This window comes from Ursus americanus, chromosome 18 (genome assembly GCF_024610735.1).
Source record: "Ursus americanus isolate L20-20 chromosome 18, mUrsAme1.1.p, whole genome shotgun sequence".
NCBI lineage: Eukaryota > Metazoa > Chordata > Mammalia > Carnivora > Ursidae > Ursus > Ursus americanus.
Genome location: NC_142144.1, coordinates 41,844,725 through 41,868,388, shown reverse-complemented (window position 1 = coordinate 41,868,388; position 23,664 = coordinate 41,844,725). Strand labels below are relative to the sequence as shown.

Below are 23,664 nucleotides of genomic sequence, written 5' to 3'. Positions count from 1 at the left end.
TTAAAGGCACGGGAGTGTGCAGTTCACTGGTGCTCAGGGACATGAACCTCAAGGAGGGGTGAAACCTTGGAATCATATCACTAAGTGAGCTACAATAAGAGCCCCATCCGTCGCCACATTCCGCTCCCCGCACGTCTTCGTCGGAGAACGCAGGAGCTCGGTGAGCAGAGAGAAGGGCGCGCACGCACCTGCTGCAGGGACCCCGAGACGCTGGAGGATGAGTCAGTGCTCCTCCGCTTCCGGCGCTCGCTGCGCTCCACGCTGCTCCCGCCCCAGCAGCTGCCTCCACTCCCACCGCCGGTGACACTTCCACTGAAGCTGGTGTTTCCACAGCAGGTGACGCTCCCGCAGCCGCTGGTACTCCCGCAGCCGCTGGTGCTTCCACTACCGCTACTGGCTAAGGCGGGCACCAGGTCCGGCGCCGCGAGCGCCGCGGCCGCCTCCTGACCGCTTCGTTTGCGCCGCTTCTCCCGGGAAGACTTCTTCCCCGTCATGATCTCACTGCTGCAACCATCCGGCGAAAGTCCGCCGTCTCTAAAGCTAGGTATTCCCCGCTGCGGCGACCGCTACGGACCGCGAGAGCTGGCGTCGCAGCTTGTACGTCACTTCCGGCCTCGTCGCAGAGGCAGAGAGGCGTTCCTGGAGGGCGTGCCTGGAACCCAAAAGTGCTCCCTTGAAAGAGGTGGAGGTTGGTTTGAATTTGCTGGAGGGCTGGCAGGTTGTCTCGAACGTTAAGGTTTCTGTGCCTCTCTACAAAGGACAGGAGGTGGAGCTTTACAATAGCCCTTTGCCTTTTTGATACCTCTTTTCAGATACTGCCCTATACGCATACACAGTAAGGCATGGTGTAGTTTTGTTTTATTTATTTTCCAATGTTTGTATATGACACTAAGACGTTATAACAATTAGAAGAACCTGGGGAAAATCTCATTAATATCATCACCGGGGCACATTTTTTGAAATATTTTAGGTAATTATACAGAAATAGGGTCTTGTGCTTCTTTGTTTTTCCCCATTAACACAAATTTTTAGGCATGTTTCCTTTTCACTTCTAAAGGCATTTGGTTCTAGTATTTCACCTTATTCTTTCTCTATTTAATTTATTTAATTTTAATTAATTTAGTATTTTATTTATTTAAATAATAAATTTATTTAATAAAATTTAGGTTGTTACCAATCTTACATTTTACAATAATGCAGCAATGAACAGCTTAAGAAAAAAATTACATTATTTTCCTTATGGTATTTTGTGCCCCCCAAAACAAATTGATCAGCACCTTATTTTTCTTTTCTTTTCTTTTTTTTTTAAGATTTTATTTATTTGAGAGAGTGAGTGAGAGAGCACACGAGCTGGGGGAGAGTGAGAGGGAGAAGCAGACTCCCCTGCTGAGCAGGGAGCCTGGTGCGGGGCTTCATCCCAGGACCCTGGGATCATGACTTGAGCCCAAGGCAGACTCTTGACTGAGCCGCCTAGGTGCACAGCACCTTATTTTTCTTGTCCTATTTAATCAGATTCCTTTGAAGAAAGACGAAGCTAATTTAAAATGTCACCCATACACTGGAACCTTAATTTTTTTTCTAATATATGAGTTTTAACTTGTGTTTTTAATTTTACTTTTAATTCAAGTATAATTAACATAGTGTTATATTAGTTTCAGCTGTATAATATATAATGATTCAACAATTCTATACAGTTCCCAGTGCTCATTAAGATAAATGTATTCTTAATTCCCTTTATTTATTTCACCTATACCCCCATCCATCTCTGCTCTGACAACCACGTTTGTTCTCTGTATTTAAGAGTCTGTTTCTTTGTCTCTGTTCTTTCCTTTGTTTGCTCAATTACTTTGTTTCTTACATTCCACATGAGTGAAATCATATGGTTTTTGTCCTTCTCTCCCTTATTTCACTTAGCATTATACTCTCTATATCCATCCATTTGCTACAAATGGCAAGATTTCATTCTTTTTTATGGCTGAATAATATTCCGTTGTGTGTGTGTGTGTGTGTGTGTGTGTGTGTGTGTGTATAAAACATTGGGGTGCATATATCCTTTGATTTACAATTTTGAATACTTCATCATTGATTGGAACACTATTTCCTCATCAAGTGCTAATAAGTTTAACCATTTATCTACTGAAATCAGTGTGTTGACCTTATAAATGTACATAAATTATTTATGTTTGTGAAATGAGAGAGGGGAGCAGGGATAAAATATTATTGGCATATCAGTGTTCCTATCTTTTCTCTCTCTCTTCCTTCCTCAAAAATTACCTTTTCAGACTATTCCTTGGTTTTCAAAGGAGAGGAAAATAAGAGTTTAAAGAAGAGTTTAGGAGTGCACAGGATTGGTAAGGAAGTCTCAGGCCACTTTTACAAAGAATTTGAGGCAAGAAACACACAAAAAAAGCAGAGTGCATGAGGGCAGCCAATAAACAACTGAAGAGAATTTAGAGAGTATTTCTGGACGTTATTTATTTCTTGCATAGAGTGCATGAGGGACAGGTGAAGAACTTGAGTGAGTTTTTGGAAACTGAGTATGTGTCATAGGTTTATCAGTGTTGGATTTTATGGTCTGCTGTGTAGAATTTTGGAAACACAAGCCAAGTTTTAAAATCAGTATCAAGAATACATATTAAGAAAAAAAAAGCATGTCATCGTGTGGCAGGGGTGGTCTCAGCAGGGGCTTTAGCCACAGAAGAAAAAAGACAGGGCCTGGTGCAACACTAGCTGAGTGATAGTAATCCTATATGTTTCACTTGAGGGACAGAAAGCAATTAAAAAAAGAAACTTCCCTTTGACCACATTTCCTACCTTTCTCAGACATTCAACAACTATTTAATAAATGGGTAAAACAAACCAGATGGCAGGGGTAATTCCAGCCCTGGGAAGACAGCTGTCTCTACCCCCTGGCTCCACCTTAGTTTTGCTTTTAAGGAAAACCTGAGGCTGAGCGTATTGTGCTCTAAGGAGTTCTATATTGGCCTCATTAAGTATCTTACCTGAAATGATTGAAAGTATTATGTTCATAGACAAAATAAGCACATAAAATTAATAACATGTAATGTTTGTAACCTTGTTACAGAGTGAGTTGTGTCCCCCCAAAATTTATAAGTTGAAGCCCTAACTCCAAATGTATCCATACTTGAAGATAGGGCCTTTAAGGATGTAATTAAGGTTAAATGAAGTCCTGAGGGTTGGGGCCCTAATCAGATAAAACTGGTGTCCTTATAAGAGGAAGAGCTACTAAAGATCTCTTTCCCCTGTCCCTGGTCTCCTTCTACCCTTTCCCTTCTCCCCTCCACCCCCACCCCCACCCCCACCCCACTCCCCTGTGAGCACACAGAGGAAAGGTTAGTATGAGAAGGGAACCAGCTGTCTACAAACCGGAAGAGAGGTCTCATCAGAGATCAACCCTGACAGCACCTTGATCTTGTACTCCTAGCCTCTCGAACTGTAAGAAAATACATTTCTGTAGTTTAACCCACCCAGTCTGTGGTATTTTGTTACAGCAACTTGAGATGACTGATATAAACCTAAAATGGTATGTATTAGCCTAAAACTAGTTGCATATTAATTACTGGCTGTAAATTTTTCCCTTATAAAATCAGTCGAGAAGCTTCCTTTAAAAAAAAAGGATTTTATTTATTTAACACACACACACACACACACAGAGTACAAGCAGGGGGAGCAGCAGGCAGAGGTAGAGGGAGAAGCAGGCTCCCCGCTGAGCAGGGAGCCCCATGTGGGGCTTGATCCCAGGAGCCTGGGATCATGACCTGAGCCGAAGGCAGACGCTTAACCGACTAAGCCACCCAGGCACCTCATTTGAGAAGCCTCTCAGTTTCTACTTCATTCTACAGCAACCTGACAAATAGTTCTCATATTTCTTTGGCTGGAGCAAGAAGCCAGGGCACTGCCAACTAGATAACTGAAGCATTTATCCATTTGGCAGATGAATCCCAGTCTTTGTCCACTCTTCCATGTTCTTGTTCGGAATACAAAGGCATTGTTTGACCACTGGTGGTATGAGTAGAAAATACACAAAATCCATACCTTCACTAGCTTATATTTCTAGTAGGGAGGAGCAAACCAAAAAAAAAACACACAATAGAAAGTGCTTCCACCCTCACTCTGGCATTCTGCATTCTTCTTACTCTGCTTTATTTTTCTTCAGTGCTCTTAATACTACTACACATGCATTTGTTTGTGTGTTTCCTTTCACTTGAATGTAAGGTCCATGAAAGCAATGACTTTGTGTTATTCACTTCTCTATTCCCACTACCCAAGTGCCCTTAATAAAACATTTCTCACATAGTTGGTTCTTAATAAAAATTTATTGCATAAATGAGTGAATGAAACATAGTTTTAGATGGAGAACCAGATTTATCCAGGATTATATGAACTACTTTTATGAGAGTAAAAGTACCTAGTGAAATTAATGGCCAGAAATTCCTTTATTAAAGGAGGTCAGGAGGAGCTCTGCTGGGAATAGTTCAGTGCTCCTTCATCACATGGCAGAGAGACAGCTACAGGGACTCAGCTGCCACTGTGACACTGACATGCACACAGGCTTTGGAGCAATAGTTACAAACAGCTTTCTAACAGAAACTAGATAATTCTACATGGAGCTCAGCCATGCAGAGAACTGGGAAAGGACTTTGACTTGTTGTGTGAACATGTCATAGACACATCACGAGGTTGGTTGGCTTAAAGCCAGAGAGATGCCATTGTCTATTTAGGTTGAAAAACATGAAATTGCCTTTTTGAGATATCAAAACACTTTGAATGTTGACCATTTCATATGTTCAATATAATATTATAGAGCTGAAGAGACCCAGCATTGAACATTGAACATTGTTATAGACTTAAAGCTCAGCAAACTAATGCAGGACTGCTTTTCTGTACTGGAAGGTAGACAGAGATTGAAATTTATATGCCCTTTTTATAACTGCTCTTCAGCAACTCAGCATTGATCACAATGATCGGCCTGGGATATGTATGTACTAACGCTAGGGCCAATCAATACCTCTTTGGAATTTATAGAGACACTAGGTGAGAAATTCAGTCTTCCACTTAAATGCACCATAAGGAAATTACCTCTAGTTGTCACGTTCTCTGTCTTGTGAAGGTTAACAAAAAACACTTACTGAAACAAGAAACAGAAAGTCCTAATACTGTCATGTTCATATCAGTGAGCCAGCAGTTGTCTCCTTTTCATTAAGCTGATCTGAATTGGTTTCACTTGCAACCTAGATTCCTGATGAATGCAACATACAACATGTAAGACCTTGCATGATCTGAACAGCATTTTCCTCTGTAGCCCCATTTCTTTCCTAGAAATATGCCCTCCGGGCCTATTCAGCAACCCCACCTCCACTCATCTTGTTAAATCTAAAATTCTTTTAAAGTATCATTTCTTATTTAAAACCTCTCCAAACCATTTCCTTCCTTAATCTTGTTAAAATGAAATGCTTCTTCCTTTGTAAGACATTGTCTTCCCTAAAGAGCATCCAGAGCTCCTGACTGCAGATATTTGTTCAGTATCTTCTCCAATATATGGTTAGTTCTCATGAACAGAGACTGTGTGTTATATATCCTTGTAGTGCCACCACCTAGTACAGTGCCTGGCACGTGCTAGAGATGCAATGTTAAATTCTGAACTGAGAAGTTCAGGATTCATACAGAACTTCTTTCCAAATCACCACTCTGGTAAATTGCATTAAGGGTCCCATTTCTTCACCTCTCCTGGTATTCATACTCTTTGCCATGTAATTTGGCAGTGTCCTTCCGCTTAAGGCAAGACACATAATTCCCTGCTTTTGAAGTTGACCATATGACTTAATTTGGCCAATGGGGTGTTAGCAGATGTGTAGCTAGCACAGTGTTAAGGAAAAAGAAAAAAACAGGGCACCTGCCGGGCTCAGTCGGTAGAGCATGCAACTCTTGATCTCAGGGTCATGAGTTCAAGCCCCACATTGGGCTTGGAGCCTACTTAAAAAATAAACAAAACACAACAAAAACAACAAACAAAAAAACTTGCAGTTGTGATGTCACTCTTGTGCTTCCAACATTACCATGAAAATGATATACTCAGGTTAGCACACTGGTACCAGGAGAGAGATGAGGGACAAATAGAGCTCAGCTGCCCACTAAACTATCCAGTCAAGCCTACTCTAGAGCAAGAGTCCTCCTCCAACCTGCAGACTTGAATGAGCCCAGTCAGGATCAGCCACCCCTAAGCTTGTAACTTCTTAGGTAAATTAATGCCATTGTTTTTGTTGTCAGTTGTTGAACAGTATTACGGTGGCTATAGTTAACTGATAAAAAAAGTTTAAATGAAGTGTAAGGATATTTGTGTTGAGGGTTCCAAACAACTAATTTTACAAAATATCATCAGGATACCCCCACCCATGGGCATTTTTTTCCTAGTAGCAATAAAATAAAATACTTTTCTTCTCTTTTTAATGTTCTTTGTATCCAGCAGTCACTTTTATTGTTAAAGAAGATGGTAGCCTTGTGTTATCTGTGGAAGCAATGCTTGGTAAGTACTCATTATGTGGTAGACATTTCACGTATTTTATTCTTCTACTTTATAAAATCCTAAGGTACCTTTGATTAAACTGAGGCTGAGATCAAGCATCTTGACTTAATTCAGTAGCAAGTGGAGGAAATGTCATTGAAATGTATGCCTTTTTAACCTCAAAGCTAGTACTCTTTCACTGGTGGATTTTGCTATTGAAAATTTTAAATGACATAGAAATAAGCAAACATTTCTTGAATTTATTAGTTCCTTTGAAGACACAAGAATGAAAGAAACATGTCTGAGAGCTTGTTTCAGGCGATCTGCTCTATATACCAAGCATACATGTCACTACCAGCCACCATAGTTGCTGTTATGATAAAGTGAAGTGACTACCACAAATTGTTATTTTTCATCTTGATATCCAGCTTTGCCAACATCATTTCTTAAATACTAGTCTCCATTGTTTGTTTGTTTTTTTTTAAGATTTTATTTATTTGTTCAACAGAGATAGAGACAGCCAGTGAGAGAGGGAACACAAGCAGGGGGGGTGGGAGAGGAAGAAGCAGGCTCATAGCGGAGGAGCCCGATGTGGGGCTCGATCCCATAACGCCGGGATCACGCCCTGAGCCGAAGGCAGACGCCCAACCGCTGTGCCACCCAGGCGCCCCTCCATTGTTTTGTTACTAGTGACTTGTTACTTGACCTGTTTCAGTTTCTTCATTTGTAAAACTAAAACTATTAACAGTACTTACTCCATAGGGATAATGAGGATGAACCTGAAACTAGTATAAAGTAATTGTTTAATGCATGCTGATTTACTTAAATTTGTCCGGATTTTTTTTTCAATGTTGCTTAACTGGTTTGCTTTAAATTCAGTCACAAACCATTGTGTAAGTATTGCTACACCGTATGCCTTTACATCTGATGAAAGTATCATTGCCATTTGGATGTTTTACTTTTCTGATTTATTACAATGTGTCCAGGAGCCCCAAGATCAAGTTTTAAGTCCCAGACCTCATATTAGGCCTAGGACCAGTATCAGCCTACCTACTTTACAGAAGGGCATTAGTTGGCATTCTCCTCTTTAAAGCTTTCATTACTCACTGTATTCTAAAGACTTTTCCTCCATGAGAGGCACCAAAGTGGTTCACTTCTTGCCCTCAAAGTCAAGATCCTGCCTTAGTACCTCCAGAAAACAAGTACCCTGATTGCAAACATCAAACAAGTAAAACCTGATAATCACTTAGAATAAAATATAGGAGAATGAAAAAAACTTAAAAAAAAATTCACCCATATTTGTAAAGATGGTCAATAGGCTGATTTCACCTGTTTTGTCCTCCTAACCTCCTTTAGTTATGGTAAGGGGAGTATAAACTTTAAGGAAGCACGGATATGATGCAGTCAAGTGTAAAAAAAAAAAAAGTACACACACCTATGAAGTATTCTTGCTACGATATTTTAATCTTAATCTAACCAAGTCTTTGGATTTAGCGTTTAGTTTATAGGAAATAGGTATGGCAGGCAGATTCTCTTTTTCTTTTTTTTTTTAAAGATTTTATTTATTTATTTGACAAAGAGAGAGACAGCCAGCGAAAGAGAGAACACAAGCAGGGGGAGTGGGAGAGGAAGAAGCAGGCTCCCAGCAGAGCAGGGAGCCCGATGCGGGGCTCGATGTGGGGCTCGATGCGGGGCTGGATCCCAGGACCCTGGGATCACACCCTGAGCCAAAGGCAAACGCTTAACAAATGAGCCACCAAGGCGCCCCTGGTAGGCAGATTCTAAGAAGGCTCCCAGTGATCTTTTCTTGATATTCACAGCCTGTGTAATCCACTCTGAGTAACTTGCTTCCAATCAATGGAATACCTTGATGTTGAGGGGGTGGCATGTTTGTGGTTAGATTATAAAAATTCTGACTTTGGTTCCGTTAGCAGATGCTCTCTCTTGCTGGCTTTGATGAAACCATTTGCCATGATGGAGAAGCCCATAAAACAAAACCTGAGGGCAGAGGAGCCTGGGTGACTCAGTTGGTTAAGCACCTGACTCTTGCTTGGGGCTCAGGTCATGATCCCAGCATCTTGAGATCAAGCCTCACATAGGGCTCTATGCTTAAGGTTTTCTCTCTCCCTCTTCCTCTGCCCCTCGCCCCACTCTAAAAAATAAATTATAAAAATAATAAATAAAATATGAAAAAATTAAAAAAAACGATTTTACGTATTTCAGAGAGAGAGGAAGCACGAGTAGGGGGAGGGGCAGAGGCAGAGGGAGAAGCAGGTTCCCCACTGAGCAGGGAGCCCAATGCATGGCCTGATCCCAGGATCCTGGGATCCTGACCTGACCAGAAGGCAGACTGAGCCACCCAAGCACCCCTGGAAAATATTCTTAAAACAAAACTAAACAAACAAAAAACTGAGGGCAGCCTCTAGCCAACAGCCAACTAGGATTTTAAGTCCTCAATCCAACAATTGGAAGAGAACTGAACGCTAGTGAACTCGAAAATGCATCCTTCCCCAGTCCAGCCCTCAGATGAGTGAGCCCTCAGCCTTGGCTGTTCCCTTGATAGCAGCCTCATATGAAACAAAGAAACAGAGGATCCAGCTAAGCTGGGCCAGAGCTCCTCACCTCATGAAAATTTCAGGTAGTAAATGTGTGTTGTTTAAGCCACTTTACTTGTGGGGTAATTTATTAAGCAGCAATAGATAATGCGGAAGAGTTACAGAAATGCTTTACAAATAAAAAATTGGGGGACCTTGCATTCTGGAATGCCTAGACACTTCAAAGTCAATGATATTGAAAATAAAAATAGAGAAACTGCTCTAGACTGAGACCAAAGAGACATATAACCAAATAAATACAATACATAAACCTTGATTATTTATATTAGATCCTTTAAAAAAAGTGATAAAAGGTATTATGAGACAATAAGGAAATTTGAGATGGACTAGATATTAGATATCATGAAATTACTGATTCTCTTAAATACAATGACAGTTATAAGAATATTCTTTAAAATGTCCTTATTCTTAGAAGAAACATATTGATGTATTTAGTTGATAAGTGTGATATCTGTAATTTCAAGAGTAGAGGTAAAGCTAATATGGCAAAATGTTCACAACTGTAGAACTTAGTTGGCAAGTCCATGAGTGTTGACTGTACTCTTTGAAGTTTTCTGTATGTATGAACACTTTCATTAAAAAACTAAAGAAAACCACATGGAATAATGGTATTAAGTGAAAAAATCTTCAAAACTGTCTTTATAATCACAATACACTGTGTACTATGTGTCCCCCCCAAAATTCAACATGTTGAAACATAATCCCCGAGATAATTCCGTCATAAGGGTGGAATCCTCAGGAATGGGGAGACCTCAGAGACCTTCCTCCTTCTGCCATGTAATGAACCCTCATCAAACACCAAATATGCTGGCACCTTCATCTTGGATTTCCTGGCCTCCAGAATGGTGGGAAATTAATGTTTGTTTTTAAGCCACCCAATCCATAGTATTTTTGTTGTAGCAATCCAAATAAACTAACACCCTGTGTATAATTTTTCTATAGAAAAATATACTAGAAATTAATTTTAAATTATTTTTAATTACTTTTTAAAAATTGAGTAACACGTCCTAATCTCAAGTAATTTATATCTCAAGACCTTTAGGAAATATGATGCATCACAAATGATCCTCTAGACATTTTATCATTTCTTAACAAAATAACCATAGATACACAGTGATAACTGCTAAGGAAGACAAGTCCCAGTCTCATCCCCAGAATTTGTGAAGAATCTGTTTTTAGCTATGTTTCTTCCATCATTTAAGAGGAACGTGAGGTAGATAAAAATATCATTGAATTGCTATTTAATCATAAACTGCAACTCCCAGGGGCTGGAGGGAGCAGGATCAGAGCAGGGAAGTGGGGGGATCACAACAGAATCATGCTCATTTTAAAAATGTGATGCCAGATGGAGGATAATAGTTCTGAAATCAAGACAATAACACGTCTTTTGCAGGCAACTGTGTTTCAAATGCAATATGGACATTAACCCCAAGACTTTTACCACAGTGACTTGACTTGACAGCATGTATCAAGTCTAAAGAATGTACATTAATTTGGCCCACCAATTCCATGTATAAAATGTAGCCTAAGAACTAATATGACACTTAGGATATTTGTCTGAGCACTGCTTAATAGCTGAAAATTGAAAAGAATATCGGATAATAGGAAATGGATATATCCATATAATGTACTGTATTTATTAAGGTGGAGGCATGCATACTATATCATGTCCAGTTTAAAAATCAGGTTATTAAACAATGTGTATCACACAGTCTTTTAAGAAAAAAACAGCACATTTATATACCTACTAATATGCCACAGACGTTAAGAAGGGTTCTCTCGGGGTAGTGGGATTACAGGCGATTTTTATTTGATGTGTGTATATTATTTGATGAATATGTTTTTATATTCACAAAAAAATATTAAGGGAACCATGGAAAAAAGGTTAACTGAAAAAGACTTTAAAATATCACAAAACCATCATATAACACTTATTTTTCAAGTGGGATTATCTTTTTTTAAGCTAAATTGTATAATTTTTCTTCAATAAACATGAAATACTGATACTATAAAAGTTGTTATAAAGACTTGTACACTATAAGAAGCAAACAGCGTTTACAATTTGCCACCCCTTACATTTTGAAGAGTGAACTCACATTCTTAATGTCCTCCCGTCATTCAAAGAGTCTACCTAGTATTTCAAAATATGTAGCTAAATTGTTTGTACTTAAAACTGCATGCTAGACTGGACATGTTAACAAGAAAGAAGTATATTGTAATGGAACCAGGCTGACCTGGGTTAAACTCTTAACTTTGCCATTTAACTTTGACGTAACCATCTAAATCTCAATTCAACAAAAAGTAAAACAAAGGTTCCTAACGGAGCCAGCCAACAGAATTTTTAAAGTCTGAGTACACATCAGAAAGTTGCAGTTTAATACTCAGCAAAATACACATTCCCTCTATTTATATTTTATCCATTCTTTTTTGATATTCAAAGTTTTTCCTTGAAATCAACCCAGATGATCGAAAATCTTTCCTCCTTTATTGGGGAAGAACTGTTCTTCTTTGCAATTTGTCATAAAGCCAGTAAATTGATGGTTCTGTATACCATAAATGTTGAGAATGCTGCTCACTATTTTAGGCAAAGTCCTCTTGTGAAAAGATCTTTCCCACTTTTAGAAATAGGAATAGTTATGCTTCTCTTAAGAAACTCGAATTCTTGTAGACACATTAAATTATGTAATTAGAGTGCTGGTTCCTCCTTTGTGTAGTTGCTAGGATGTTCAGAGACAAATTTGTGATGCCTCTTTCTAGGAAGGATAGTATGGTATGCACTTTTCTCTTTTTCTCCTGTCATGATTCCTCCCATTATATTTATTTCTGAAAATAGACACCATCACCCTTCATGTAAGGGGTTTTGGAAATTAAATATCAAAGTGGTTAGCCCACTGCCTGGACCATGTTAAGAGCTCAAAAATACTAGTTTTACATGATAGGCTCTGGACTTGCCAATTACATTGTTATTGCTTGCACAGTTTAACACTTGATAAAATTCAACACATTCCAAATTCCCTTTGAGACAATGGAAATGACCAAAAATAAACTAATATCAAAGCTAGTGTTGAATAATGAAGTTACCTCAAATAGGGAGGGGCAAAAGAAACTGGATCATAAGCCTGGAGTTAATTTGGGGTCTCATCTGTCTGAATTGATACACAACCTAATGCAGCTTGGTAGGTCGTTTTTCCTTCATCTAAAAATGAGCCATCAAACAAATATAATTTCTATTTACAAGTAACTTAAATGAAGAAATTATATCTTTTCATATATGGAATATATAAATATGGAATAATTTATAGCAAAACAATTTTTGAAAATTCTGAAGTACTTATCCTAAAATAAGACCTTGAAATATATTGGTGCTATTGAAAGAATCAGTGATGAAAATGAGTACAGCAGAACTTAAAGAAAAGGCAACCACTGACAAATAAGTTTGGGGTATATAATAGTAAAAGCAGATTATATAAGTAAAAGTTCTTATCTTATATGGCAAAGTTATGGACATTATGCCACCGTAGCAACTGTCGTGGTGTTGATTTTAGCTCATTCTTAATTTGTTTCTAAACTCCTGAAAACTTATCCACATCACACAGGAAAATCTCACAGTTCATCAGTGCAAAAATTTTATTTCTTCTTTGTCTCCTCTTACCCCCAACTTTACAAGATGTGAAATTTTATTTAACCCACAGCCTTTTTTTTTTTAACCATCTGTTATCAATCATGTAAAATGTGAGAAAAAACACTAATCAATTTAAAATCTCAGCCCCATCCCCATTGTTACAGTAAATTTAGGATAAGTCTACAACATTCACTTACTTTAGCTGGTTCTGATACTGAGGCATATTTTTTTATTTGAGAATCAACACCTAAAGACTTGGCTAACTGTACAGCATTTAAATCGTCACTGATAAGTGTCCCAAGAGCCACAAGGAGTCTAAAAGTGGCTTCTAGGTCTTGTACAACTTCCAAGACTGTGCTAATTACTGACAAGCACTGAGCTTTCCCTTCAATGTTATGGTCTTTATGAAAACAAACAGAATAGTTCAGGGTCAATGTAGCCAGAGCAATGTGAATGTTCTTATTGCTCCCTGATTTCAGTTCTATTGCATGAGACATTAGTGATTCCCTCTGGGACATCATGAGCTTTTGTCCTGCCTGGCCAACAAAACAATTGCAAAAAGTCCTCAGAGCAAGCAGCTGGTTTGCTGGCTTTCCTTTAGGGTTCAGAAGACTAATAAGATGACTGCTGAACTGGGCCCCTTCCTTTTCATTGCAGAAGTTGTCGTTCACATTGGGATGTTTAATTGATAACCGAAGAATGTCAAGTGCAGGAAAGACAATATCTATCAAAAAGAAAAATTCATTAATGTTATAAAAACCCAGAAAATTCCCATGACTGTCACTCAGTTTTAAGAATCTTATTTCATTAACACACAACCATTTCAGAAAATGTTAAAAACCATGTGCCTGCTTTACAAACTATATATATTTCTAAAACTTTTGTTAAATTTTTATATTTATTTATAGAGATTTATTGCTACAAGATCATATACACTTTAAGGATAATTTAAATGGGTTATTATCTAGCCTGATACATACTGAGTATTCAATAAATCCTTGAGGGAAAGCTTTTTTTTTTTTTTTTTTAAGAGAGAGAGAAGAGTGTGCACGTGACTGGGTTGGAGGGAGGAAGCTCTATGCCTAGTGCAGAGCCCAATTTGGGGCTAGATCTCAAAACCCTGAGATCATGACCTGAGCTGAAATCAGGAGTCAGACGCTTAACCGACTAAGCCACCCAGGCGCCCTAAGAGGGAAGGTTTGTTTGTTTTTTTTTTAATAGAATTCTTGTTGACAAATGCTAATAGGATGCTTACAGGTTGGTAAGCTTTACACTCAAAGGATGGAGCAGACATCATCTGAATGAATCCACTCTATAATCTTAGCATCACTAAAAGTAAGGAATCCAGAAATTATGTGCCCTGTGATATAAAGGTAGTATGCAGCATCATTTATAAAGGATATTCACCTAAAACAAAAAATCTATTGGACCAGAATCTAATTATGTCTAGCAGGAACTACGGAGATAGTGGAACACATTAAGTGATCTTCCAAATTCACAATATGGGATATTAAGCAGGACAAATGATTTTTCTTCTCTAATCAATAGCATAAAAAACTAGTAAAGGAGGGGCGCCTGGGTGGCACAGCGGTTAAGTGTCTGCCTTCGGCTCAGGGCGTGATCCCGGCGTTATGGGATCGAGCCCCGCATCAGGCTCCTCCGCTAGGAGCCTGCTTCTTCCTCTCCCACTCCCCCTGCTTGTGTTCCCTCTCTCGCTGGCTGTCTCTATCTGTGTTAAATAAATAAATAAAATCTTTAAAAAAAAAAAAAAAAAACTAGTAAAGGAGGGGACACTTTTGGAATTTAAAAAGAATTAAGTGAGTTAAAAAAAAATAATTATAGCAAATGTTTGTAGCCCGGGGTTAAGAGGTCACAAAACGTTCTTGGGTGGTTTACAGGGGATCCACAAATGCTCTGAAATGGTACATAAAATGGTACATGTATGGGGATCATTACGTTCCCTTCAGATTGTCATAAGGCACATGACCAAATCAAGACTATGAATTACAACTACCCAGGGTCACTTTTACTCAATCTAGAAACACCAGTAATACTGATAGAAATGAAAAGATATACTTACTGCTTTCCAATTACATTTTAAAGACTGTTTCCATACCTTCAGGCCAGTTAATAGCTTTCCACAAAATCTGTAGTTGCTGGGCTGTGGGTTTTTCTGAAGAACTATTACATATGAGAGACAATATCTTTTCAAGAAGTATCAAATCATCCTCAGTTAACTTTTTCTCTTCAGGTGCAGTTCCATTAAGTTCCTTCAGTTTACCTAGAACCCAAACCCAAACTTTCAAAATTCTCTAACTATAATTAGCCAGATATAATATAAAAATGTCAAAATTTTCAACAATACTATTCCACCATACACCATGGGGAAGGTAAGACTTTTCATGGCAATTATCAAGCACCGTAAAATAAGGATAAGGCCTGTGAATTTTTAGTTGAGCACAGTAGAGAAAAAGAAAGGTTGGTATGATGATTTTTATTTTACCTGTTATTTTCTAAGATCTTACGAAACTTCCTGCTTCAAGTAAGTTTTAAAGTACATCATACTTGTAATCATTTTGGTTTTCAAAGCAATATCATGTCATTATACCCAAGTATAAGTCAATCCTCTATTTTCTCAAAGAAAAAGTTTATAACAACTTTTAGACAACTTATGTCAACTTCTATGATTGTTAATAAATTAATTTGAATAATTAAATGTCTGCTTATATTTAATTTGACTTATTTCCATATGCACTTTTGATATCACATTACTTTAAAAACATACTTAATGGAAATACTGCCTTTTGTCACCATATTCACACTTCATGAAACAATTTTTTTTTGAAGATTTATTTATTTTAGACAGACGGTGAGAGACCGGGGTTTGGGTTTGAGAGAGACTCTCAAGCCGACTTCCGGCTGAGTGTGGAGCCCAACATGAGGCTCGATCTCATAATCCTGAGATCATGGCCTAAGCCAAAACCAAGAGTCAGAAGCTTAACTGACTGAGCTACCCATGCACCCCTTACAAATGATTTTTATAAAGATGGTATAAAGGTTAATTCTGACCAAAAAAATCCCACGTTTTATATTGAGGTGTATATGTTGTTAGCTTATCTCAATTCTCATGAAATAGTAGTGGCAAACAGAGGTAGTATTCTCAGTCCAAAAAACACCTATCATTTTGATTTGAGAGTAAAAGTTAACAGAAAAAGCATTCAAAGTCAACTGAGCAGTTTCATTTTTAATGGACAATTTGAACAGCCTTTTATCAATATTTCTAAGGGCCACTAATTTTTTTAAGAGAAAATTTTTATTGTTTAAATGCTTTACTCATTTGTTTTTTTTTCCTGAAAACATTAAGATCTTAGGGAATGGGATTTGTATTTTTCCCTTTTAGTTTTTTTTTCCATTAAAATCATCATAAAGCATTTACCTTATATTTGTATAAGGCTTCTTGCAAGTATTAAGGGTCCATTATCAGACTGTGTATTTGTAGTCGACGCAGTTGTGTAATCCCACAACAGAAGTCTCTATCATGTAAGCACCCAGTTCCTAGCTCATGTGAGGAGGAGAAACAGTCTTGAGTGCACTGCAAAGAGTCTATGGATATGTGAGAAAACTATTTAATTAAAATGCACTTACCTAATATTTGTGTAGGGTTTGCCTGGTCAAAAGTGACAGCCTCTTTTTTAGGGAAATAAATATTCACGGTCTTAGATGCAGCTGATCGGTAGGCACTATTCCCTAGAACAGAAGATGATGAAAATCATAAGAAGTAGACAAAACTGAGATTTTTCTAATTGTATGACTTTGTTTTCACAATTATTGAGATATGTAACTACTCAGTACATGCAATACAACAACCTCAGAAAAAAGAAAATCTTAAGATTTTATATATGGTTTGTATTTGTTGATATAACAAATTTTAGTTTTTGGACCGGGAGCTTAAATGTAAAACAAAAGTCTTCCATTTCATACTCTCTATATCTCTCATACTTTTATGATTCTATCTAAATTATAAAATTTTAAAAGACCAAAGAATACATAACAATTATGAAACTTTCCATTCCCATCTTAAAGCATACTGATCTCTTTCTTCTCATGTCTTTTACTGCTTATTCCAAATGATATAGTAGGCATTGTCATTTTCTCCATCATTTAATTTATTCTGTAAGTTTTCATTCAAATTCCAGTTAGTTGACATGAAGTGTTATATTAGTTTCAGGTGTACAATACAGTGATTCATCACCTCCATACATCACCTGGTGCTCATCACAAGTGCATTTCTTAATCCCCATCACCTGTTTCACCCATCCCACCACCCACCTCCCCTCTGGTAAACATCAGTTTCTTCTCCATAGTTAAGAGTCTATTTCTTGGTTTGACTCTCTCTCTTTTTCCCCTTTGCTCATTTGTTTCTTAAATTCCACATTATGAGTGAAATCTTAAGGAACATGTGGTGTATATATATACATAGAATTGTACTCAGCCATAAAAAAGAATGAAATCTTGCCATTTGCAATGACATGGTTGGAGCTAGAGAACGTATTATGCTAAGTGAAGTCAGTCAGTCAGAGAAAGACTAAGACCATATGATCTCCACCATTTTAATAAATCCCCCCAAGATGTAGTTTCCTGAAGGGAAAGGGTCCTAGTCTTCCATACATTTTTACTTCCTAAGTCCCTATTATAATAACCAAAATGCAATGTCTGACAAACAACTGGCACAGGATGAAAATTTAGCACAATACATAGTGACTAAAGCGACTTCAATTAAAGCATAATTTAAACCCAATTTATATTTTACCTGCATTCCAAATCTTTATTTATATTTGTTCCAATGGTATTTTGCAAAAAATATGTATAAAACATTTTAATTTTCTGAATATATCAGAAATAGGAATAAGGTAGGTAAAGACTAAGTTATGAGATAAATACACAAAATTAATTTTAATTGCTTATAAAACATAAAATATTTATTGGTATCACCAAAGAGGAGCTAACAGACATTGCCTGAAGTCCTGGTCATTAGAGTCTAGTTGTGGTAAGGAGAATGCAAATGAAATACCGCCCAAACAATTAAGTAAAACAAGATGGAAAAGCATAAGGGGCAATGTGAGCTTACGATAGAGTAGGTGATCCAGCAAAGGGCACATGTGAATGTCCGGGAAATTTGATTTAATAAATACTATATTGCAAAATTAAATAAAAAAAGAAAACAGAGGAAAAAGCCAAAGAGTAATTTGTGGTCTAAATAACAAAGCAAAGGGCTCAAGTAATGTAAAACAGAACAGCATCCACCATACTCCTGAGGCAGAAAATCGCATGGGATGCTCAAGAAACCGACACAGGCCAGTACGGCTGGGCAGAAGAAAGGCAGAGAGGAAGGTGATACAAGCCAGGAAAAAATATTCAATGGCAAACCATTAAAAGCGTTTTAATCGGGGGAGGAGTATAATAAAGTTCGACTGTAAAATGATTGCTGGCTGCAGTATGGACCATGGAGAGACCAATTTGGAGGATATTACTTCATTTAAGTAAGAGATGACAATAGTTGGACTAAGGGATATAATAAGGTCCAGTATATACACCAAACTATTAAAAACTGTAACTTCTGAAAAACGGCAGGAAGCACGGTAAACTTTAGACTCTTTTCTAATACAACAGGTACAGCTAACAATTACTAAGCATTTAGTCTGTATAAAGTGCTTTATATACATTTCATAATTTTAAGCTCTTAACAACTCCAAGAGGTAGTTATTACTTCAACTTCACAAATGAGAAAAATAGAGGCACAGAAACAGAATAACTGGCTCAAGGCAAAACAGGTAAAAAGCAGTGGAACTGAGATTTGAATCTAAGCATTCTCACTCCAGAGTCCTCAATCTTAATCATTATGTTATACTTCAATACTGCCAGTCAATGTTACTTTTGCAATGAAAAAATAGCTTACAAAAATCACATACTAAGTTAGTTCTTAAGTAGAGTGCTGGGTTCATAAGTATATATTTTATTATAGTCAAGAACATATATATTCAGATATATTAGGCTCTTATAAAAAGTAACAAGTAAGGGAAAACATATGGCAAGAACAGTCAATTCAGAGGGAAGCATGTCTGCCTATATTCAACAATGATGAACAAGTAAGATGTGTCAGACTCTAAGCAAGATACTAAGAATAAAAAAGAAAAATTGCTCAGGATAAGGCCAGACAGCATAGGCCTAAATCACAAAAGCAAATTTTTCTCTGGGTCCTCTTAAACAGAACAACATGTAGCATGGTAAATAATATTCTCCTTTTTTAAAGATTTTATATATATTTTGACAGAGGGAAAGAGAGCATAAGCAGGGGGAGTGGCAGAGGCAGAGGGAGAAGCAGGCTTCCCACTAACCAAGGAACCCGATGTAGGACTCAAACCCAGGACCCTGGGATCACGACCTGAGCCAAACGCAGATGCTTAACCAACAGAGCCACCCAAGCGTCCCTGAATAACATTCTCAATACATTAAGAATGAACAAAGGAGAGATGCAAAAAACCTCAGTTTTTATAAAGGTAATGAGAAAACCAGAATAGCAGTTTTCAATTCTGGCTACACATTAGAATCCAACTGGAAGACTATAAAAACTATACTTGCCAAGGCCCCAAACAGAGCAATAGACTCAGTGAGCATCTCTGGAGATGGGGTTTTTTAAGGCTTTCTACATGAGTCTAATGTGTAGTATGACACAATTCTGAGAATACTCTCAAAGCCAGATCAAGAAGTTTGGTCTTGATCTATTATATGAAAAGTTGTCTAGCAAGAAAAAGACACCAGTTTTCTCAATCTTTCATTAAATAAAAATTTCAATGAATTTTAAAAATCTTTAAAAAAAAGAAGAAGAAGAAAAAGAAATGAAAAGTGTGTACCTGTAAATGGGTCAACTCCAGCCATGGTAGTTCCCATATTGGCAGACCCTGGCACATAACGACCGCCACCTAAAATGCAAGAACACATCTAGTAAGCAAAGGTAACTGCACGTTAAAGTTCAAAATGCTCCCCTCTCCATAGAATAACTTATTTTCATTATGAGTCACACTTCAGAATGGCATCTTCATATGCATAATAAACGGGCTATAAATTTGTTTAGAATAGTACCTGGCATATAGTTGGTGACGAATAAACGTTAGTCTTAAAAGTAGTTCTCAAATTACAAAATAAACATTAGATGCCTTATACGTTATAATTACAGATGCTAATGAATTGAAAAAGCATTAGTGATTGGAGAGAAGAAATGAAAAGTTTTCCATAATGAAATGTGAACAGGGTGCCTGGCTGGCACGGTCGGTAGAGCATTAGATTCTTGCTCTTGGGGTTGTAAGTTCAAGTCCCACACTGGGTACAGAGATTACTTAAAAAGGAAACCTTAAAAAATTAAAAACAACAAAAAAATAAATGTGAACACTATTCTATTGAAATAGAGAGGATTTTAGCTGACACATAAATAAAAAAGAGAGTAGGTGAGATTTAGGGACACTATGATAATAGCTCTGTCTCATATTTGAGATCCTACTTATGGATACTTCATTGAAAATGGAAAAAAAAAGAACATGAAAAACCAGTGTAGAGAAAGAATCAGCAGGATGTGGAAATGTTCAGAGTCCTGGATCAGCCTTTGTGGGAAGAAGAAAGATGAGCTACTTTTCCAGCCCCTCTGAATTTAATTATCTAGGAGTTGGTGTAACTGGTGTAACACATACAGAAAAAGCAAACAATACAAAAGAAAAAAAACCCCAAAACTGCAGATGTAAATAGATTAAAGTAATGGAGAACACAGAATAAGAGCTTTGTTGAGTTTTTACTAATATTCTAGGTAGCATGCTAAGCATCTTTTTAAAAAATATTTATTATTTGTAGGAGACAGAGAGAGAGAGAGAGAGAGAGTGTGTGTGTGTGTGTGTGTGTGTGTACACACACACATGCATGTAGGGGGAAGGGGCAAAGGGAGAGGGAGAGAAACCCAAGCTCTGTGCTGGGAGTGGAGCCGGGGGCAGGTTTGATCTCATAACCCTGCGATCTCAACCTGAGCTGAAACCAAGAGCCAGTTGCTTAACGGACTGCACCATTCAGGTGCCCCACATGCTAAGCATTTTATATTTATATACTCATTTAAGCATCAATTAGATACCATTATTATTAACAATATTTTAGAAGAAGGCTGAATAACTTGCCCAAGACATTAATTATGAGGCAAAGTACGATCCTACACTTTTCTAAATGTGGTTCTCCAACCTACATGGATGAGAGTCACCTGTTCAATATTCAGATTCCCAGGGCCTACCCGTAACAGCCTAATGGTTCTCCAAACTGGCTTTACTTTAGAAACTTAGCTTTTAAAATTATCTAACAGCTAACCAAGCAACAAAGAACATTTAATTAGAATCCATGGGTGAGAGATCAGAGCATGAGTAATTTTTACCTCCTCAACAACCTAGTGTATCAGAATATCTCTGTGGGAAGGACCTTATGATGAGTTAAACAAGCATCCCAGATGATTCTAACTGACATTAGAAATATGAGAAGCACATAAGTAAGGAAAAGAAAAGAGAATTAAGATTGACCTTTAGCTGTAAGCTGAATGGGAAAAACTCTTTGCCCCAGTGCTACTGGTAAAATTGGCAGAATATATACTAAAATATACTGAGGGCTTAAATACAGTCCAGGCATTTTGCTAAACACTTCACATGTACTATACCATTTAATTTTCATAACATCTTATTATGGGAGGTGCTGTTATCTATTTTTTTATAATAGTGTGGTTCAGTTATCCTAGTAACTCCCTAATTCTCTTGGATGTTTAGTATGCTATCTTGCATATCTCCATAATCACTGAATCTTCTGAGTTACTGACATTGTGCAACAGTGAGACATGCTCCAGTGGTGATGGCCCCAGGAGTTCTCTTGATTTTGCTGATTTTGCTGGTAGCTTCTTTGTGTTCCAAGAAAAAGCTGCTAATGAGATCTGAGAACTACATTGTTCTAAGTTTCAGGGCATCACTATGTTTGAGTAAGTCATCACCTTATCTACTCTTCAGATCTTTACTACCTTTTTAAATTGCATTATGTCATCAAAGGTTTCCTTAATAGCCATTGTGCCATCGCAACATTTAGCTTGATCTTGACAGACGGTGATTGTAGCATACTGGTTACCAATGCACAGGGTGCAGCTATGGGCATGTGTGCCACCAATTCATTCACAGGAGAGAAGCAGCTCACTGAGAGCGAGTCGCAAGTTCACGATAGTGACCGAAGGTTGTGTGTTGGTCCAATTTATGGTTTAGACAGGAATCTATGTTGGCAAGGCCAGTGGATTCCATAAGCGCCAAGAACCTCTTCCCAAATTGGGTATATTGTCCAGGAACTCTGGCTGTTGATCCAACAACAGCATCATAAAATACATCAAAAGCTATTCTGAAAAGAGACTTCTGCTGCTGCATTAAAGTCCAAGCTTGGCAATGTTTTCCCAGTAGTGTTGATGCTGAGGCATGCATACCTTGGTAAATAAAGTCATTGTGAAGAGATACACCAACACTTCCAGGGCTTCACGAAGGCCATTAATAACACAGATTAGAAGACTAATCCTGGGTGGACTGTGTCTTTTCCACGCTAAGGCAAAATATGCCTGAACAGACTTCTTGACTGCACCACTTCATCCAATATCAGGGACTCACATGGCTCCTTCTTTGCTTGTGATCAGTAGAATCTCGCCAGTAACAGCACTCATGCTGTGTCTTGGTTGGTGGGTTCCCCTATTATCTAATTTCACAGATAAAAAAAATACGCTCAGACAGGTTAAGCAACTTGCCAATTTCTCATAGCAAGTAAGTGGTAGAGCCAGATTCTGAACCAAGATCTATCTGACTCTAAAAACTATGCCCTTAATGACTCTTGCTCTCCTTGCAGGAAGGACCACTGGAGAAAACGATGAGTTCTAATAATATGTTATTTAAAAGTCATGAGAAAAACTACATAATACTCCAGGAAAAAGCAAAAATTAGAAGTTAAAGAAGAGGAGATCCATCAAAATCGGAATATAGATAAGGGAATTATTAATTATTAGATGATGTCTCCAAAATATAAAGTCATATAAGGCAAAATGCTACACATTAAATGAAGAAAGATTAATTATCAAAACTGCATCCCACCTGTAAAAGGATCTGCTGCAGGCAGTGTGTTAGAAGATCCTGATGAAGACCCCGGAACATACCGACCACCACCTACGCATGCAAACAAAGGAAAAGCTGAAGTATGCCAAAATTTTGAATTTCATAAACAGCACAATGCTTACATTAGAAGACTAAGCTTGGAGAAAAAACAGTAGAGCAAAGCTGTCACATGATATAATAACAGAAATTTGTCAGCAGTTTTATAGCAGGAAAAACTACTAAGAAACTAAAATTTCAGTGAGTCTCTTCCATTTTCTCAACTTTATTACGTTATGAGGTGTTAGCACTGCTTTTAAATATTAAAATAACTAAAAATTCAAATAAAAAAGGAGAAATTACAGCTGGTCTGTGACCTAAATAATATACACATATAATCAGTTCCAGTTCCTAGACAAATTCACTAGAATTCCTACTGTTGCTGTTGCTATCAAAACCACAGGCATCAAATGTTAATCTTTTAGAGAACCCCTGAGTTCATTAACTCATGCGTCAAATACTGCGTTCAGTGCTGGGATCCAGCAGGGAACAAGATTGCTTGTACCCACTAAAGCTTACAACCTACTGGAGAAAAGAATTACAAAGGCGATGAGTGCTGCAAAGGAAAGAGATTTCCATTTATACTTTTACAAATGTGTGATGTGTGTGAATGTATGTTTTGTTAGTACCTCTAGGGAAATAATCAGAGGTATCTACAAT

The 23,664-nt window shown here is 37.6% G+C and overlaps 2 protein-coding genes and 1 long non-coding RNA gene across 4 annotated transcripts in view; 1 reads left to right on the top strand and 2 right to left on the bottom strand.

The window, feature by feature from the left end:
• The window catches only part of CAAP1 (caspase activity and apoptosis inhibitor 1), a 63,112-nt gene extending 62,618 nt beyond the window's left edge, over positions 1-494 (bottom strand). For both annotated transcript variants that reach the window (XR_015727448.1, XM_045780821.2), the window contains exon 1: positions 189-494. Coding sequence is in view for 1 of the 2 variants with exons in the window: in XM_045780821.2 (XP_045636777.1) it covers positions 189-494 (306 nt within the window). In the remaining variant the exon portion in view is untranslated. The remainder of the gene's footprint in view (positions 1-188) is intronic.
• On the top strand, positions 493-22,949 carry LOC148108597 (uncharacterized). Its single transcript, XR_015727450.1, has 3 exons — positions 493-688; positions 6,485-6,544; positions 22,706-22,949. It is a non-coding gene; the product is annotated as an uncharacterized LOC148108597 (long non-coding RNA).
• The window catches only part of PLAA (phospholipase A2 activating protein), a 39,593-nt gene continuing 28,676 nt past the window's right edge, over positions 12,748-23,664 (bottom strand). The window contains exons 10-14 of the mRNA XM_045780819.2: positions 22,948-23,019; positions 19,672-19,740; positions 16,406-16,507; positions 14,877-15,041; positions 12,748-13,484 (exon numbers count right to left, since the gene is read on the bottom strand). Of these exons, the coding sequence (XP_045636775.2) occupies positions 12,919-13,484; positions 14,877-15,041; positions 16,406-16,507; positions 19,672-19,740; positions 22,948-23,019 (974 nt within the window). The 3' untranslated portion in view covers positions 12,748-12,918. The remainder of the gene's footprint in view (positions 13,485-14,876; positions 15,042-16,405; positions 16,508-19,671; positions 19,741-22,947; positions 23,020-23,664) is intronic.